This window comes from Osmerus mordax, chromosome 8, assembly GCF_038355195.1.
Source record: "Osmerus mordax isolate fOsmMor3 chromosome 8, fOsmMor3.pri, whole genome shotgun sequence".
NCBI lineage: Eukaryota > Metazoa > Chordata > Actinopteri > Osmeriformes > Osmeridae > Osmerus > Osmerus mordax.
This window is the reverse complement of record NC_090057.1, coordinates 8,578,620-8,598,772: the sequence shown is the minus strand read 5'-3', so window position 1 is coordinate 8,598,772 and position 20,153 is coordinate 8,578,620. Positions and strand designations below refer to the sequence as shown.

General features: G+C 47.2%; 1 protein-coding gene across 1 annotated transcript in view; it reads right to left on the bottom strand.

The window, feature by feature from the left end:
- The window catches only part of ptprk (protein tyrosine phosphatase receptor type K), a 67,819-nt gene extending 58,376 nt beyond the window's left edge, over positions 1-9,443 (bottom strand). The window contains 1 exon segment of the mRNA XM_067241144.1: positions 9,271-9,443. Within this exon segment, the coding sequence (XP_067097245.1) occupies positions 9,271-9,343 (73 nt within the window). The 5' untranslated portion in view covers positions 9,344-9,443.
- Between the last annotated feature and the right edge of the window lie 10,710 nt (positions 9,444-20,153).

The following is a 20,153-nucleotide window of genomic DNA, read 5'->3' as shown; positions in this document are numbered from 1 at the left end:
AGCCCAGACTCTGAGACCAAGGCTGCATTGGCACCTGAACAAACAACCGCCTGACTCTAATCTACACCTCAAGGTCATGGGAAACACAAGGCTGACAGGAGAGAGTCAAGAGAGGTAGGGAGAAAGGAGGGAGAGAAGGGATGAGAGAAGGAGAGTGGGAAGGAAGTAGCTGAGAGAGGGGAGAAAAGATGGGAAAGGAACGAGAAAGTGTTTGGTGGACGACAGTTTTTTCCTGGTTAACCATGTGTGAGGTGATGTAAGTCATAAAGAAGGGGGGGAGGGGTGGAGGGAGGGATGTGGGCGGAGGTTATAGCTAATGTGGGCAGGAGTCTTGAACTATTCTCTTTCTCCTGTCGTCTAATAGAAACACACTGATTGGTTTGTCTGACCCACAGGTCTTGGTAGAGATGGTCTGTCTAGTCCCAGTGACCTATCTTGTCTGGATGACAGCTCCCTAATGGATTAACCTCCTCATCAACACTTACATACCATCACACATGCTTGAAACACAAACACACACTCACATTGGTAGGAACATAGAAATATGGCTTCTAATGTGTTGAGGTACTGTACTAAAGAGAAGCAATATACAAAGAAAAAGAGAGGGAGACCAAGAGAGAAAAAGAGAAAGAGGAGGAAAGACTAAGAGGGACAGAGAAAGAGAGAGATGTAGTGAAAGACTGCACCGCTGCAATAGGATCAAGTCTCACATAAAGCTGCGAAAATAATCGGCTTTATTCCATCATCATCGATACTGCCAGCAAGCAGAGAAAGAGAGAGGGAGAGAGATCACATTAAGTGTGACAGAGTGATTGTTTTCATGGCACAGCTCTGTGATTGGCTCGTTAAAAAAACTAAATTCAGGGCAATAATGTTTACCTGCCGGGGCAAGTTGAACCCTGACCCTTAACTCCTGACCCCTGACCCTGTTCCATCACAGAGGAGGAATGATGTCACTGGCAAACAGAAGCTAACCCTTTAACCCTGCTGTCTCCCCCCCTCTATCCCTCCCACTCTACCCTCCTGCCCTCTCCCTTTCCATCTCCCCCTCCTCTCCGACTGTCAACAACCCAGCGCAAGGAGCTGTGTGACACCACTGTGGTCACACACAGCTTCCCGTTGGACGTGGGCAGAAAGAGTCTGTTCAACCGGTACGAACCACTGACCTTTATACCCTTACTGGCAACTAGCGTGTCAGTCCTGCTCAACCAAGCCTAGTAGCCAGCTAGCTGGATGAGAGAGCCCTGATCAGCCTAGCCTATAGTAGTCAGCTAGCTGGATGAGCTAGCCCTGATCAGCCTAGCCTATAGTAGTCAGCTAGCTGGATGAGCTAGCCCTGATCAGCCTAGCCTATAGTAGTCAGCTAGCTGGATGAGCTAGCCTTTGATCAGCATGGCGTGGATGACTTAGCCAGGGTGTCAGCTAGCATCTCTAGTCCTGATAGACAAAAACTTAGCAGGGTTCTGTATATTTAATGGAGCAGACACGATTCTTGGAGAGAACAGAATGTATATTTTCTGAGAAGGTCACCAAAAAGGAGCTGTACATACACTGGTTTACAATGAGGGGGTTGTGTACATCTTTTCATGGAGACAGAGATCTGGTCTCTAAGAATCAGCCATACGAACACACTTATCCCAGTTCCCAGAAGACCAGACCAGAGCACAGCAGGACTGCGGAAAATTGGAACCACATGTGATAAATCCTACTCTGGTCCGTTCTAGTCTGGTCTACCCTGGTCTGGTCTACTCTAGCCTGTTCTAGTCTGGCCTGGCCAGTTGGGGTCTCCCAGAGAACTTTGAAGGAGTGGGAGTGAACTGGGCACGGTGTATGTGTGTGTGAGAGTGTGTGTATGTGCGCGCGCGTGTGTGTGTGTCTTGGCCTCCAGTAAGCAGCTCAGCTCTGAAGGTAACAGATGCAGACAGCGAGTGTCACACAGAGGCAGACTGGAGCCAACACTCCTACATGCACAAGACATTCCTCTGCTAGCCTGCTCTCTGTCTCTGACTAGCTTATCTCTGCTAGTCAAACACACACACACACACACACAAATAAACTCAGCTCTTAATTCATGACGACTTGGCATAACATTGGTCTTCACTGGAGGCCCGACCTGAGAAAAGGTGGCCAAACAAAAGCATTCCAGAATTCAGCAAGAGACCTGGGCTGGGGGAGGGAAGATGGGGAGTTTGGGGGGATGGTGTTTAATGGGGGAGGGGTTGTAAGGGGGGAGGGACGGTATGAGGGGGTTTGGGGGGAAGTTGAGAAGATCTAAGTGCTTTTTTGCTGTGTTTGAATAAGGGGGGGTGGGGAGGGGCAATAAATTCCAAGTGACGGGGGGCAGGGGGGTGTCCTGGTATTTGGGGGTTAGGGGGTGTGGTTGTGTTAGAATGTGTGTGTTGTTGGGGTGAGATGGGACTGTTTGGGCTTGTTGATGCAGCAGGGTGTCTTTGACGACCCATCAGCTCCATAAGGACACCCCAAACACCAGGTGTGTGAGTGTGTGTGCACGTGTATGTAGGAAGGTTCTCATGGTCAGAAACTATATTATTGTCATTAATTTGTGTTGACATAACAAGCAATCTCTTTCTCAAGCTGACCGTACTAACACACACACACACACACACAACACACACTCTATTAAAGCTGCCTAACAACAGAGAGACCAGATTAAGTGACATCCTGATCTTTGTTTTTCCACATGTGTGTAAACAGATAAAGCAGACAGCATTAAGTGCCAGAGTGTAAACATACAATATTAACATGTTAGAGCAGACAGAATACATACATGAATGTAAACTTATAAACCAGCTGGTGTTATACATAATACTGTTGATGCATGTTGGAGAAAGGGATAGTCGTAATGTAACACTGTTGGAAGACAAGCTCATGACTTTGTATTCCTGTTTTTATGTTGCTGGTATGTTTTCATAAAGGGCCAAGCCAAAATAATGGAACAAAATTCATATCAAACAAATTAAAATCGTATTTTTCATGACAATAACGTTTTTAGTTTTTTTACAGACAAACATGGTGCAATTTTTCACAAATGTCCGTTTGTCAGTTGGGAGGGAGTCAGTTGGCTGAGCGGTGAGGGAGTCGGGCTAGTAATCCGAAGGTTGCCAGTTCGATTCCCGGTCATGCCAACTGACGTTGTGTCCTTGGGCAAGGCACTTCACCCTACTTGCCTCGGGGGAATGTCCCTGTACTTACTGTAAGTCGCTCTGGATAAGAGCGTCTGCTAAATGACTAAATGTAAATGTAAATGTTTTTGGAATGTTGATGGACGCTGTTAAAATGTGAGAAAACTAGAGAGCTGGTAAATGTAAAGAGAGATCTCACCCAGTTCAGCACTTAGTATTGACACAGAAACACACACTGTAGAGAATAAGGATGGGAGTCACAAAGTGTGTGTTTGTGAGGGTGTGCATGTTAGACAAGAGAGACTGAAGGTCTGTCGTCACCTCTCACAAACGTTGAGTAGTTTTTTTTGTCTCCAGTACAACTGTGGAAACTCTCTGACACACACACACACACACACACACATACGCATCATAAAAGCCTCAAATCCAGGGAGGCTTTAGAACATCCATAATATACACTTCCTGAAAATTGTATTTCGAGCCAAATAGAAAGATCTGCCAATACTTCTCCCAACACACACACACACGCACATACAATAAGCATGGATTTTGGCCTGGCCAAATACCTAGGCTTTCACATGATCAGTGAGAGTGAAGAGGACCAGGAGACCAGGAGACCTCCAGAGCGTGTCCTCCAGTCAGCCTCAGGCCAGCAGGACTCACACTGCTGCTGGAGATGTTGTTCTCGTTGTCAAATTAGGTACAGCGGACCAGGGGGTCATGGGGTGTTGATTGTGTGATCACAAACATCAACATAATCTTAATGGAGATGAAGCTGCCATCTTCTATCTCTCCACTAAGCCCCCAGACAAGAGCCCTGCAGCTAAACGCCAAAATCCATCAGAGTGGGGTATTTTTTTTTTTTTATATTTTTCCTCCCGGCAGTTTTTCCTCTTATAGGAAGAGTCCAGTCAGCTGATAAAAGCAGCTTACTGCAGCCATCAGAGCAGCGGCCCTCTGGCCATTAGCCCTCTAATCCCCTGGGCCCGCCTCTCTCATACACAGCAGCCAATCAAATTACAGCCAGGGAGACACACAGCCAATCACATTACAGTCCGGGAGACACACATCCAATCACATTACTTCCTGGGATACACTCGCCACTCATCACTACCAATCACAGAGCACTTCACACTGTCTAAATTACCCAGGAGACACTGGGGCTCGGGCAGACTAAGGCATGCTGGGAGTGTAGGCTCGTCAACACCTTGTAACGCTGTTACACCTCCCAAGGCGTGTGTGTATGTGTGTACGTGCCTATGTATGTATGAGAGCAAATGCTTGTGTGTAATTGTGTACGGGACCATGTGTGTGTGCGCGCCTGCAGCCATGTGCAGCCATTGGCAGAGGCTGAAGAGTTTCTATTAGTCCAGTTATCTAGACATCTGTCTGGGGGGGGCAATGCCATGGGCTGCACACAGTAACACTCAGACCGGTCAGACCCCTAGCAGTTAACACACACACACACACTTTTTGCTGTAGCTACATCCCACGCAGACCAGATTCCCTTCCTCCAGCTAAGAAGTTCCCCATCTCGTATCTGGCTGAAGAACATCTGCTATGAATGAACCTGACCTCAGGAACCATCTCCAGATGGGTAAAGAAAGTTAGATTCAGAAAGTAAGAAGAATTATTGTAAACATCCAGCTGGCTCTACTTTCTGAAGATGAACTTGTACGCCTGGTATGGTAGAGCAGTTATGGTGAAGTGGTTTGGTAGAGCTGCATTGTAGAGTCGTAGGAGTGTTATGGTAGAGCTGTATGGTAGAACTGTATGGTAGCGCATGCATGTTGTCCAGCTGATATTAACAGGACAAAAGGTCCGTACACACCAGGTACACAGAGAAGACACAGGATGTCTAGGAGCACCAGACATCTCCATACCCCTCATGACATCCTGCTTCACTACTGTTAAATCATACTGTCTGCTGGACTTCTACCTGTCTACAACTACCTGTTTCCTTCTGTGCTGGCTGGCTGGTGCACTGCAGGTACACACACCAATGAATGCAGCAGCACTACATATCACACCCAGGCAGCAGGATCTGAGGGAGAACTAAATGACTAAATTCATAGCCTTGCAAAATTGCTAGACACGTTTTGTCAGGTATTGATTCTCTCTGCATAATCTGGGAACTTGAGAAATTGAGAAGAGCTAGCCAACCTGGTATACAGTGGACGGACTATTTATTAATCTCCCTTTCCCTCTCTCTCTCCCTTTCCCTCTATCTCTCTGTCTCTGTCTCTCTCTGTCTCTCTCTCTGCTGAGCTCAGCATTCTCTAACTGAGTTCCTCACATGTGATAAAGAAGAGATTGAGGATCTGGGCAGCACAAGGCACATCACAGTACAGTAAACACACACACACACACACACAAATGAGAGCAGAGGACATTATGGTGTCAGGTGGCTGAGCGGTTAGGGAATCGGGCTAGTATCTGAAAGTTGCCAGTTCAATTCCCGGCCGTGCCAAATGACGTTGTGTCCTTGGGCAAGGCACTTCACCCTACATGCCTCGGGGGGAATGTCCCTGTACTTACTGTAAATCGCTCTGGATAAGAGCGTCTGCTAAATGACTACATGTAAATGTAAATGTAAATTATGAGTCTCAGTTGACCAGTGACAGCTGCTTCTCTCCTGATGCTTCCCCTCTACCTGCTGCTTTATCACCTTCTCCCCTAGGATGCACGCACACACACACACACGCACACACACACACACGCACACACACACACGCACGCACGCACGCACACACACACGGCCCACACCACAATGTGATATGAAACCAAGGGAGAATTCTCATTTGCTATGTTAGTACTGTAAAATGTTAGTATGGTACTGGTGAACGGGACAGCCACATTACAGTAACACATTAACTCTCACATCTGTTTGGCCAAGTTAGGAGATCTGTTTGACTTGACAGATCTTTATTAAACAATACAGATATGGACTGGTGGACACAGAGCTAGATGAAGAGAAAGACAGGTAGAGAGAGAGACAGGTAGAGTGGGAGAAAGAGAGAGCGCTGCTGGGTAAAGGCTGTTTAGAGGGTTCAAGGAGAAGGCATGAGTCACCAGGTCACTATTTATCACAACTGGGGCTGAGTTTGGGGAGCTGGTAAAGAGGCTGGGACTGTGAGAGGCTGGGACTGGGGAGCTAGAGGTGAGGCGGGGCTGGGAGAGACTGAGGAGATAGATGAGAGGCTGGGACTGGGGAGCTGAAAAAGTAAGGCTGGGGCTGTCAGAGGGTGGAAATGAGGCTGGGACTGTAAGAGGTTGGGACTAGGGAGCGAGGCTAGGACTGTGAGAGGCTAGGACTGGGGAGCTGGATGTGAGGCCTGGGCTGGGAGTGATGGTTGCGGCTGGGGATCTGGGAGAGGCTGGGGTTAGGAGAGGCTAGGGCCGGGGGTGTAGATTTTGCCTGCGGCTGGGGGCTAATAGTGAGTCGGAAGTGAGGCAGGGTTAGAGATGGAGATGATGATGGTGATGAAGATGACAGAACAGGATCAGTTTAGCTCAGGCTAGGGGTTTAGACTGGAGAGGGCTGGGACCGTAAGAGGCTGGGAAGCTGGTAATGAGGCTGGGACTATGAGAGGCTAGGACTGAAAGAGGCTGGGGAACTGGAAGTGAGGCTGGGGCTGTGAGAGGCTGGGGAGTTGGAAGTGAGTCTGGGACTGTGAGAGGTTGACTGGGGAGCATAGAGGGAGGCTGGGGCTGGGTGCGACGGTATAGGCTGGGGATCTGTGAAAGGCTGGGGCTTGGGGTGCATATCTGGCCTGCGGCTGGGGGATAAGAGTGAGTCTAGGAGTGAGGCTGGGTTTGTGATGGCGATGATGATGGTGATGAAGGTGACAGAACGGGATCAGCTTAGCTCAGTAACTCACCCTTCTCTGCGTGTCCCATTTGCGCTGCGGCCAAATGCAACAGAGAATAATACTGGATTAACACACCGATTCTCCTCGTTCATTTCAGAACACTGTTTTAGAAACGAATAGCGATCTCCCGGTTAATTTTCATAATACCGGTGTATAATCACATCACTTACTAATCAATCTCCAAAATGTGTAATTTGCCATTTGTCATCCTGCAGTTCTGATTACTCTAATGTAATTAATCCTTGCTTAAGTCTTTCTGATGAATTAATCAGCAATTACGTCGACAGCTGTATTTTCCGCGTCCACCGGCTGCCAGCGGTGCATTAATTCAATGATGAGGCGAGACTGGACGGTCACAGATGTGCGCTGACTCGAACCCCGCTCCGCGGAGGACGGACGGGTGGTGGGCCGCACGATTAAGCATCAAGCGGTCTAAAAGGCCACAAGGTCACCAAGTGGGGTATTGTTTCAAAAAGCCTGATAATTATCGAGAACATGTACTTGCAAAACTGATTGCAAATAGCAAGGCTCAAGATTCCTAAAAATCCATTTAAATGTTAATGAAATTATATCCGAGAAAGGAGTAAGAAAACCTACTTGTAAGTAGGTTGCATTACACTTAAAGGTGGTTTTGAAGTTTGGGGGGCTTTGAGGAAATATAATCGACATGTATTTAAATGACAGACGCTGTTTCACACGTTCTTTGTGATGAATATTTTGGAATGTTTTCGAGACGGCAGGACGCCCGTCTCCCGCAGTGATAGCTCCCTCGAGGACTACCGGGAGAGACGGCCAAGTCTCTTATTTTCTGTTTCGCAGGAATTCTGGTGGATGACAGAACGGATTTATCCTCCACCAAAATCTAGATTGCACATCAGAATATAACTAAACTGCTAAAATTAGTAGTTTGTCAGGAAAACGTTTCTCATTACTCAAAGGAAATTCATTAGTGACTAGACATGCATCCTTCAGTCAACATGACAAAAAGAGATGCATGAATTTGGGCCAACTGCTACGGGAGAGAAAAAGGCGAAGAAAAAAATTATGCATAAGTAATACGATTTTGAGTAATGAGAGCAGGAAAAGTGAAATATGTTTGATTTATAATTCCCATAATTATTAGGTTTTGCAGTCTGTAATCTGCCTTCAGCAGTTCAAATTACACGGTCTCTTATTTTGTCATAGACCGCCTCAAACAGCCTAATTGTTTGTTGTATAGGCCTATTTATTTGACTTAATGGGGAAAACATTTTTGAGGGGTGGGGGGTTCAAATTCACTTTAGTTCACTATGAATTGATGCTAAAATGTAGATCCATCAAAATCTCAAGTGGAATTACACAGTAGGAATTTTAATAAATTTGAACCCAAACAAACATTTTCATATGTAGTAGCCTACCAAACGTAGTTATTGCCTAATAAAACACCGGGGAAGGGAGAGGAGACGGTTCATTGAGACACTACACCGCAATTCCGAACATCTATTTAAAAGTTAGCCTAATGACTATTATAAATTCAGAGCCAAGGAATTAAATTTAAATAACACCTGCTTCATATGTTAAGATAATTAAAGTAAGGTTATGGCGCGTCTTTTAGTGTTTTTATTGTAAACTTAGATACGGTGAGTGGCACCGTTCTTCCCGTCCACAACCTTCTCCCTCTCTCACGGCGGAGTCCTCGCCTGTGTTGTTGGTTTAGTCAGTCATGTTTGAACATTCTCTTTATACAAACCAACATGAAATGCGGAAATGCAAAACAATATTAACTATGAGCTTTTTTGTATAACGTGTGCCTAGGCAATCCAAACCACTAAAGCAGTGGTTGAAAGGAACTGAAAAAAACGGAGCCCGGTAACTTTTACCGTTCATGGGAACGTATGCCATTACCGTTCCGGTGCATTCGACAAAAGCACGGGCTGAAGTAGCCTAAGCGAGGGACACAGCATGGTTTGAAACCTTCAATCCGTTTGGGGAGGTAGCCTAACTGAAGCTTTTTAAAAGCCTACCTGCAGCAAGGCAAGCTACACAACACGGGGACAGACTCCGGGGCAATGATCCAGGACAGACTAAAAAGACCAAACTGCCGTTGCATAGCCTGCCAGACATAGTTGGGCAGTTTTGTTTAAACTTTTCTAAGATCAACACAACGTAAATGCGCACACCTGGAAAGTCATTAGTTGTTGTCGACGTGCAGATACAACTTTCCTTTCGACTAGCTACAGCGACCGACCCGTCTTTCAAAGGTAAACGCTTCTTACCTGGTACGAACTGAGTCCCAACATTTAGAATCGGAGAGATGATCAGCAGGACGCCAATCCTAAACGCTTCCATGTTTTCTTTGTGGAGTTTTTCTAAGTTTTTTAGTCAGTTTTCTCTCTTGTTATTCCTATGGATTCACGGGTTCCATTCTCACCCGCTCCACTCTCCCAGATACTTTGTTTCAAGGCGAGCGGAGTGAAAGTCCATGACGTCAGGATTGTCCCCGATCCCAAAGCTCCGGCTCCAGCTTCGTGCAGTGTGCGGAGCTCGAAACTGGACTGTTGCAGAGAGACTTGAGGCTCCCTCTAACGTCAGTAAACCGAACGGCCGCTACGAGTTCTCACACGTCTGTTTCATTGGAAACAGTAGCCCTGTGTGATTGTGCGCTTGTGTGTGTCCTTAATTCTTCTAAATGTTGTGCTTCAATAGCATGTGACTATTTATTAATCGGAAGTTTGGGTTGACTGGAATCCTGTGGGGCCTGTTGTTAGCACGAGTGACATCTTCGATAAGAATGTATACAATTACAGGTCGGGATAGATTGGGGTCAAACGAACGAACAGAACTCCGGGAACATTATAGGGAAGTAAATGAGATTGCAGAGTACGGAGATGGAGGGGAGGAAAGGTGAGAGAAGTAGAGGAGGTGAGAGGATGGGGGGTAGGAAGAAAGGAGTGTGAGGGAAGAGGAGAGGAGAAGAGGATGAAAGGAGAACAGAGACTGATCTTCATGTAAACACATCATATCAAAGGTTTCCTCAGCTTGTACCAGAGAGACTGGGAGGAAGGGAGGGAGGGTGCAGAAGAGAGAGAGAGAAATAGAGAACCGAGGGGGAGTGAGGGACTGAGAGTTAGGGGGGCATCAGAGGCAAAGGAAGGTGCCAATTTCAGGTGTCAGAAATGTTTGGACAGCGAACACTCAGTCCTCGCCTCGCAAGGCCAACGCCAGCTGCTCTGATTGGCTGGCTGGGTAACACACAGAGAGAGCAGCACTGAGGACGAATCAGAGATGACAACAGGAAACAAGGAGGGCTGTAACGGAATGAAAGAAAGGGATGGGGAAAGAAGACGACAAGGACAGAGGAGGAAAAAGAAAGCAAGGGGCAAAGAGGGGACAGGGGAAGAGAAAGAGAGAAGGAGAGCAGAGCACCAAAATGAATGTACGCACGTAGCTCAAGGCCCACAGGTCAGTCGGAGGAGGTAAGGCAGAAACATACCATTCAAACAGCAACCCCGATAAGCACCTTTCTTTCTCCGTACTATTCTGTCTTTTCTCCCGCCCTTTCTTTTTTTCTGAGAACCTCGCTTCTTCTATTCTATGCTGCGCTCCCCTTTTTATCGGTCTCCCCCACTCATCTTTGTGTACGTGTTTGTGTGTTGGCCTGGTTTGCACATCATGTATGAACACAAAGACACAAAACGAACGTAAACTTGAGTCTGTGATAGGTTAACACATTGTGTAGTGAAGTGAGGACGTGTAAACCTTGATTGAGGAGGCTTTGAAATGATATGATAGAGGGAGGAGGAGAGAGACAGTGAGGCAGGCATGGCAGGGAGAAAGGGATGAGGAAAGAGGGGAGCGAGAGAGGAGGTAGACAGAAGACAGAGGGAAAGACGGAGGAGAGAAGAAGGGGTGGAGGAGGGAGAGTTGACAGAAGGTAGGAAGAACGCTCATTTCAGTGGCTGCAGAAGGTGCAGATTCACTTTAGATACCTTTTAATTGGTTTTATTATGGTGGGTACACTATATCAAACACACTCCAAGACTTCCACAGCATATGAGCGGGTCTGGCGACCGTGCTGTCCCAGCTCATGGCTTCGCTTCACCTGTCTTCCCCCCGGGCCCCTCCTGGGTAAGGCTGGGCCTAGTCTGCCCTAGCCAGCTGACAGAGTTAGCCTGTCATCTGTCATAGTGCTCTATCTCTGGTGAACTCAATGAGATGTGAATTATAGATGTGTGTGGTGGCGCAGGGTCCACCTGTCCTCCCCTGGCATCCCCTGACATCACCAGGTGCAGCTCGGACCCGCTTGGCCCGGGATGCTGCAATACCATGGCAACCGTACCGTGTTGGGGCCAGATGGTGGACGGCACCATGGCAACCATGTGACAGTCATGGCAACGGCCAAGGTGGATGCCTCCGGGCCAACCTGGACCAGAGAGAAGGCTCCTCCCCCTATCCCTTACCCTTCCTCCTCCTCTCTTATCTCCCCTCCTCTCCCTACATCCCCCTCCAACTCCCACCTCCTTCCCCCATTCTTCTGTCTCTCCCCCTTCTCTATTAACCCCCCCCGCCCTCTCCCCCTAACCCATCCTCCCTAACCTTTCCCCCTAACCCGAACCTCTTCCCCTAACCCATCCTCCCTAACCTCTCCCCCTAACCCTAACCTCCCTAACCTCTCCCCCTAACATATTCTCCCTAACCTCTCCCCCTAACCCTAACCTCCCTAACCTCTCCCCCCTAACCCATCTTCCCTAACCTCTCCCCCTCACCTCCCTAACCTCTCCTCCTAACCTCCCTAACCTCTCCCCCTAACCTCTCCCCCCTAACCTATCCCCCCTATCCCTCCCCTTGAGGAACCAGCAGGTTGAGAATCACAGGAAGACATTTCTCCAGACTCTACTCCAGTCACTCATCTGTTGATCCTCTCCTTCCATCCTATGCCCCTTCAGACTCTCCACCTTTACACTCCCCCTCCCCCCGACTGTCAGTGTGTGTGTGTGTGTGTGCTAGCTCCTTGTGAGAGCTGTTTCCCAGTCAGACTGCAGAGTGCTCCTCATTGCTAACGAGAGAGTGATTAGGCCTATTATGATTTAATTAGCCTAATGGTGATTGAGTAGTTATTGCACATGAATACAGCTTAATTTGTCAAACTGTGTTTTCCCCTTCTCTAATTCTCTCTCTCTTGCTCGTCTCTCTCTCTATTTTTCTCTAACTCTCTCTCTCTTTCCCCTTCTCTCTTCTGGTCTCTCTTCATTTGACAGATAGATATAAAGAGACAAGACAGAGAAAGAGGCCAGAGAAGGTCTCCTAGTCCCAGACCTCCCCCGTCTCTACAGTCTAATCTAACGGCTCCCAGCCGACTGTGGTGTCATGAATATGCGGAATCATAATAAACGGGTGTTATTAAAACAGGCATAATTAGCCCGCCTCCAGCTAAAGCTCCTAATATGGACTTCCTCCCCAAATTTCCTCTCCACAGGCAATGACACAGGGTCTAGGCTGCCCCAGACATCCTACAACACCATTCATCAAACCAAACAAAGCAGTGTTCCCCTCACTGCTTTGATGGGTAACCTGGCTCTTTCTCCACTTAATTTCCCAGTTAATTGCATTAGATATTGATCCTGCTCTTGCAGGTGGAGCATTCGGCCCCCGGGTTTCTTAGGCCTCAGTAATCCTTCTGTAGTAGAGGTGGTTCGGGGTGGAGAGATCAGGACTGTGAGAATGGACGTGGCCTTGAAGCCTCCATGTGGCGGTAGAAGCAATAGGAGTCAGTGGGAATGATGCCGTTCCACATATTCACACACACACACACAAACACACACCTTGTGAGTGGTACAGTGCTGCAGGGTCGAGCACCATGACTGATGTATTCACACAGGACAGTGAGGTTCTTACACTGTTACTCAGGAGGGAGTACAGAGAAGGACAGACATGTGTGCCTCTCAGCCTCCCAGTCTGTAGCAACCAGCTGGGGACTCAGTAGAGGAACATCTCCAGACACTTGACAACACTCCTAATAATTATGGGATGCCTATTCTAATGAGTTGTGACATCACGTCAGTTTGTTTATTGATTAAAAGGTTGGCAACTGCAGCAGATCTCAGAAAGTTGAAATCACAATCCAATTACGTGGACGTTTTAACTCAGTTAATTCCATTAGTGAGTATGATTGGTCGGGGCTGTGTTCCTAACTGGATTATAGTGGGCCTGCAGGCCTGCTAATTAGATCTGCTCTTATTGCTGCTCCGATCACAACACTGGCCCAGGATCACAACTGTTGCTGCTGCAGATGATGACATCACAACTACAGCTCAGATAGCATACTGGAGCCCAGATAGAACACCGGAGCTCGGATAGAACACTGGAGCCCAGATAGAACACTGGAGCTCGGATAGAACACTGGAGCCCAGATAGAACACTGGAGCCCAGATAGTACACTGGAGTTCTGAACACTAGAACTCAGAACACCGGAGCCCTAAATACTGGTGATCAGAAAGGACACTGGAGCTCTGAACACAGGAGCATTTACATCTCTCCCCTGCTGTCTAAGGTGGGAGACTGCGGGCAGGTCTGTCCAGACGTTAGGGTGACATTTTCATTGGCCTATTCACTCCTTGTGTCATAATCATCACCCGCCCCCCAATTACCTTGGTCCCGGAATAGCAGCACAGTGAGAGTGTGTCTCCTGAAAGGTGCTAATAAAAGGTCTTTAACTGTACAAATGAATGTGTCATTTCATTCTCTTTCTCCACCGTTCTGCCCCTTCAGTTCTCTCCAGCATCTAACAAGCTGAAAGACTGTTCTTCAGGTAAAACCTTTAGAATGAACCAGAGACTCCGCAAGGAACCTTTTAATATATCATTATCATAGCAGCGGGTGAGGTGCAGTCTGGATAAAATGTTATAATTTCTACTGTAGAAAGGTCACAGGAGACAGGTGGACATTGTGTGTTCATTATTTTGTGAACATACTAATGAATTGTGTGTGTGTGGAGGGATGCTGATGGGAGCTTTTGTCTTCTCACCACAAGGCTTCCATTGTTTATGATCCACTTAACATGCTGGCATAACTCTGCCAACACAGAGACACACAATCACACACACAGAGACACACACACACACAGAGACACACACACTCCTCACTTCTCAGCTGAATAATCATTGTTTTATGCCTCTCAGGCGCAGCAGCGATTCATCTGGCTGTTATTAATGCCCCTCTCTCCTCTATTTTGTCTCTTTCCTCTCCTCCTTTGTCTCTCTCTGTCCCTCTGTCTCTGTGTGTGTGTGTGTGTGTGTGTGTGTAGCACACAATCAGGCCATTCACAGCTCATCACGATAAAAGCTTCAGCATACCCCAGGTCTCCCACAGCAGAGAAGATCAGGCAACCGCGATACACACACACACGCTCAAAAGAATGAAAACATTCTCACACCCATCCACACATAACACTCACACATTTTCAATTGTTTTTTTTGTGAAGCAGCATCTTTAATAATTGTATCCAACTGAGGCGAAAAGAGAGTAAGCAAGAGAGAAGAGGGGGAGCAGAAAAGAAATTGAGAGAATAAGTGAGTGTCGATAGCTAGTGTGTGTGTGTGTACTCTTATGTGTCTAAGCATGTGTGTGTGGCCGATTCATGCATGTGTGTGTGTGCCATGGTAGATAGACCTCCGATATTACAGTTATACCTGGAAAGCTGATTCCTGCAGTTTCTCTCCCCATTAGAACATCATCCGTCTTCCAGAATGTTCCTAAACGTTCCGGCGGATATAAAACCTCCCATCACTCCGAGATGGAGGGATGAAGGAATGGATGGAAGGAAGAAGAGCAAGACTCTCCCCTGCCTCGGTAATGAAAGACATTATGTTTCCTCAGTGCTTTTAACTGCCCCCCCAGGATGGGGATTGAGGAGGGGGAAGGGGAGGAAGAGGGGGGATTATAGAGACCCACCAGAGGGAGACATAGGTACCTGCCAGAAGAACACTTGAGAACACTTGTAATCCATCCATTCATCCATCCATCCATCCATTAATCTATCCAACCATCTATCCAGACATTAGAGGAACAGAGAATGGATCTGTTAACAATACAGTGTTGTGTGCAATATGGTGAAACTGCAGATCTGTATATAAAAACTCTTAATACTCACATTAATACCCTGCACTGTATTTTTGTTTGAACAACACATTATTACTAAAGTGCTGTTTAGAACAATACATTAATAGTACACTGTTGTGCCCAGACAACCACACAGGTATAGACACACAGGAGATCTCCTCTTTATGCTGATCACATCGGGAAGTTAACAGCCACAATCATCATCTCTGATTCAAATACCACCAAAAAACAAAGCTACCAATGTTACACTCACGTGGAAGAGACCACACCATTTATTGTTTCATCAGTACAGAAGATCAACACGGCAAATGTTTTCACTTGTAAAAACATTTCGTTTTTAGTTAGGCAGCTGCTACCCAGATCCTGCTGTTATTATGGGATGTCCATGTGTGTGCTGCCATGGCAGGGTGTGGACTGGATGATTACCATTTGCTAAGGTGGTATTGGAGGATTTAATAACAACCACCACCCTCCACTTGCATACACTTTCTCTCTGTCACACACACAAAGACACACAGACACTTGGGGAGCAGGCAGACAAGACAGTTAGGCAGACTTCTGAACAGACAGACCAGAGCAGACCAGATAAGGACCACAGAGACTCAACATAGAGGGTTAGCTGGTGAACAGCTGTTGACACAGATAGCTTTAATCACAGGAGTGGATACTTACTATACAACCATGAGACACACTCTCACACACACACACACACATACAGTATTAACATCACTACAATTAGGTCAGTTTCATTTAAGGATTCTCTCTCTCATTAGCGCATCATCTGATCTCACCTAGACAGACAGACAGATAGACAGACAGACTGGCTGCTTTATTACCCAGCAACAGGAAGGAGAGAAATCCAATCTGGGTTTTTGACAGGCAGAGGGTCCGGGGTCACAACCCCACACAGAGACTTCCTGATAAAGAAGCACCGTCCAATAAGAAAGCATCGTTGTGGGCAGTGGAGGTGAAGACTTTTAAAGACCTCATTATGCTAGCTGGGGAGGGTGGTGGGGGATGAAGGGGTGGGGGAGTAGTCTAGAAAGGAGATTGATTTCAGCCAGGTAGCGTCTCTCTTATCTTCTTCTCTTCTCCTCTGGTCTCCTTTCCTCTCTCTTCTCCTCAGCCCTCCTCTCCTTTCCTCTGCCTCTCTTTAACCTGTAGATCATTCTGTTAAAACATCCTCATTCCTCCTTCATCCAGTTAGCAGGTTGTAACAGTATTCTTTCTTCATGGCCAGGTGGGCTCAGAGAGCCTGCTTGTTGTGTGACTGATTCCACTGTTCCTGCAGGGAGGCAGAGACACATTTATCTGGGTCTGGTTAACGAGGGCTCTGCCAGTGTTGCTGTGCTTCTTGAGGTGCTGTGTGAGCTTGTATACAGATGACCTCTAGCGCCCCCTGTCTTCAAATCACAGGTACACTGGTGGGTCCAGTCCTTGAACAGAGCAGGCCAGACCAGACCAGGACTACTCCTGGCCAGACCAGATCAGATCTGGAAGGAGAGAAACCTGTCAATTGTCTCTGTTCCTCTTCTTCTCATTAGGGCAGCCAATCACAGCCCTTGATCTCTCATGACCACCCAATCACGTTGCAACTGTGTGAGTCATTTATTATCTGTGGTGTGTTGTGTGTTTGATGCTCAGTTTCTTGTCAAACAGGAAGACGGAGTGAGCAGGGATGTTGAGAACATTCAGATCACCACGGGATACGGCTGTCTCAGTAAAGTAACGAGAACAGATTTAACTGGCAGTCCACTCTGTTGTCACGGCAACCGTAAAGCAAAGCACCCTATCCTAACAGTCCAAATATCAGCTAGGATTACCTGCTGAGGAGAGAAGAGGTGAGGAGAGGAGAGGTACTTTTGTTGTTGTAACAGCTGGTCTAATAACACCTGTTTCTGAGTACTACACTTGTCTGGGAGGGTCTCTAACTGCCGGGACTGATCCTAGTCTAACTACTACAATGTAGTATCTCTCTCTCTTTGTGTATGTGTGTGTGTCTGTGTGTGTAATTTAAAGTTTCTGCAGCCTTATCATCTCCACAGAGTTGTTTAAGAAAGCCTGGCCACACTGGTAGAGGACAATACCCACACTCAAGCACACACACACAATCACATACATGCCCAGACACACACACACACACACACACACAATCACATACATGCCCAGACACACACACACACACAATTACATACATGCCCAGACACACACACACACACAATCACATACATGCCCAGACACACACACACACACAATCACATACATGCCCAGACACACACACACACACACAATCACATACATGCCCAGACACACACACACACACAATCACATACATGCCCAGACACACACACACACACAATCACATACATGCCCAGACACACACACACATACTCTGTGGCTGGACTACTGTACTAGTGCTATGAGTGCAGTGAGACTGCTGAGTAGAGATTGGAAGGCACTGAGGCACTTGAGGAAGTTACTTTTGATGAGTTATTTGTTGTTCCTTAAGCATTTTCTCTATAGCTTAACCTCCATTTTTCTGTCTGTGTGTGTGTGCATGTGTGTATACGTGTACGTGGGTGTGTGTATTTGTGTGTGCAGGTGTGTGTATGTCTGTGTATTCCTGACAGGCTCTGCCCAGCCCCAGCTCCCTGCTCTCCCTCCTGTCTGCTCTCTGTAATAAAGGAGCGATGGAGAGACAGATCAAGCGTATGACAAGAGATCAGGGAGGTAAGAGATGGAGGAGAGGAGAGAGAGGACCAAGGCATGGTGGGTGGATGACAGAGGAAATGAAAACAAGCATTGACAGACAACCAATAAAACCAAGACGGAGTGATATTCTGAACCTCAGACAGTCATCCACCCCTCCATCCCTCTATTTCCCGTTCCATCTCCTTCCCTCCTCTCTACATGCTTCTATTCCTTTCTCTCCCCTCTCTCTCTCTCTCTCTCTCTCTCTCTCTCTCTCTCTCTCTCTCTCTCTCTCTCTCTCTCTCTCTCTCTCTCTCTCTCTCTCTCTCTCTCTCTCTCTCTCTGTCCACCCCCATCATTCTTCAAGCCTGGATCCAACATAATATCTGTTGTCACCTCCTCCTCCTCCTCTTCTTTCACTGGTGATCCAGTGAAATCCACTGGTGATCCAGTCTGGTTCTCACTCTGAGGAAGGACAGCAGTATCAGCGACATCCATCACACAGCTGCTGTTTTCCTCATCTCAGTGCTGCATGGTTCCCTTCCTCCTCACACCTTCATGAGTTCACATGGGTCACAGGCTGGGTAGCTGGGCTGGTCACTGGAAGTGGAACTACGAGTTGCTTCCAGTAAAACGACTATTAAGAGTGTTTGGGTTTAGGGTTACACAGACTGTGGGAGCTGGAGAGATGGAGCAGTGGAAAAAGAGAGATGGAAGGAGACGTCCCTTAGCTCTCTCTCTCTTGAGCGTGAGTCACCGTGTTATGTGAATAACAGGCTGGGAGAAGGAAAGGTCTAGATGCTGCCAAGACTGGTCTATGGAGAGATCCTCCAGGACCAATCACGCCTGCTCCTGGTCTCTGTCTCTCTATCTCCCCCTCTCTCTCTCCTGGTCCTTCCTTCATCCCAGCCTGGTCCACAGAGAGACCCTCCAAGACCAAACATGTTCCCTATCTGGCCTGGGAAACCAAAGAAAAAACGATCATGGTCCCAACTCTCTCTCTCTCTCTCTCTCTCTCTCTCTCTCTCTCTCTCAATCTCTCCCTCCATCCCTCCCTCCCTCCCTCCCACTCTCTCTCTCTGTGTCTCTCTCTCTCTCTCTCAATCTCTCCCTCCCTCCCTCCCTCCCTCCCTCCCTCCCTCCCACTCTCTCTCTCTCTCTCTCTCTATGTCCTTCTCTCTAGCTCTCTCTCTCTCTCACACACACACATAAACACTCTATCTCTCTCTAATAATCTTCTCCTATTTCTCTCTCTCACTCCATTCCCCCCCCTCATTTTCTTTCCCTTTCCGACCATCCCTCCATCCCTAGCTGCTGTTGGGGTAAAGCATGATGGTGATGACATCCCCCCCATCTCTGGACCCATAGCAGAGCTGTCTGCCAGGTGCTGGTTCTGGACCAACTGGTTGTGGACATTTCACAGTTTGTTGAAGGAGCTTTTCCAGCTTTCGAGTACTTAGGTCATTTTCAACAGCAGTTAGTGAGAATGTCATCAATATTCATTTTAAAGGGGTGTGTGGGGGAAGAGGAGGAGGGAGGGAGAGGAGGAGAAGGAGGAGAGGAGGAGGAGGAGGAAAGGAGGAGAAGATGTTTCAACAGATGTCCTTTATAGAGCGTGACTGACTGGGAGGAAAGGGAATAAAACATCTCTCTACTTAAGGTCTTTCTCTCATGCTCTCCTACCCTCTCTCTCCCTCCCCTCTCTTCCAGTACTTTTCTCTCTCTCTCTCTCTCCCTCCCTCTCTCCCATCCCTCCCTCCCAGTCCCCAGTCTCTCTTTCCTGGGTTTCTGTAGCTAATACGCAGTAGCTCCACTAACACAGATGAATGACTCTGATCTGATTTTCTGTCAGGAATACCTTGAGCGCACACATCCCTCAGAAGACTTCAAACAGTTTAAAACACTATTTAATCGCATTTACACACATCAACTGTTCGACACAAATATAGTGTCACTCGCATCACTTGAGTGTTTTATTTCTACACAGAAAAGCAGAACATAGGGGAGACAGCTAGGTAAAGCATCAGTGCTTCCGTAATACAGTAACAGTAAGAGGTGCTAAACGAGAGACATTTATCTGAGGAGTAAACTAGATAATAGAATCACATATGTGAAAATATATCATACTGAATGTTCCTTTTTACAATGTGCTTTTTTCAGTACAGAAAATCAAAAAGATGAATATCATTGTTTATCTTCTTTTTCTTCCTCTAGTCATCCCTCCCTCTCTCCTTACACTCTATCTCTTCCTCTCCATCCTACTCTCCCTCCCATCCTCCATTGCTCTACTTGCCTGTACCCATCGCTGTATCCCACATTCTGCTATTCTCCCATCCCTCCATCCCTCCCT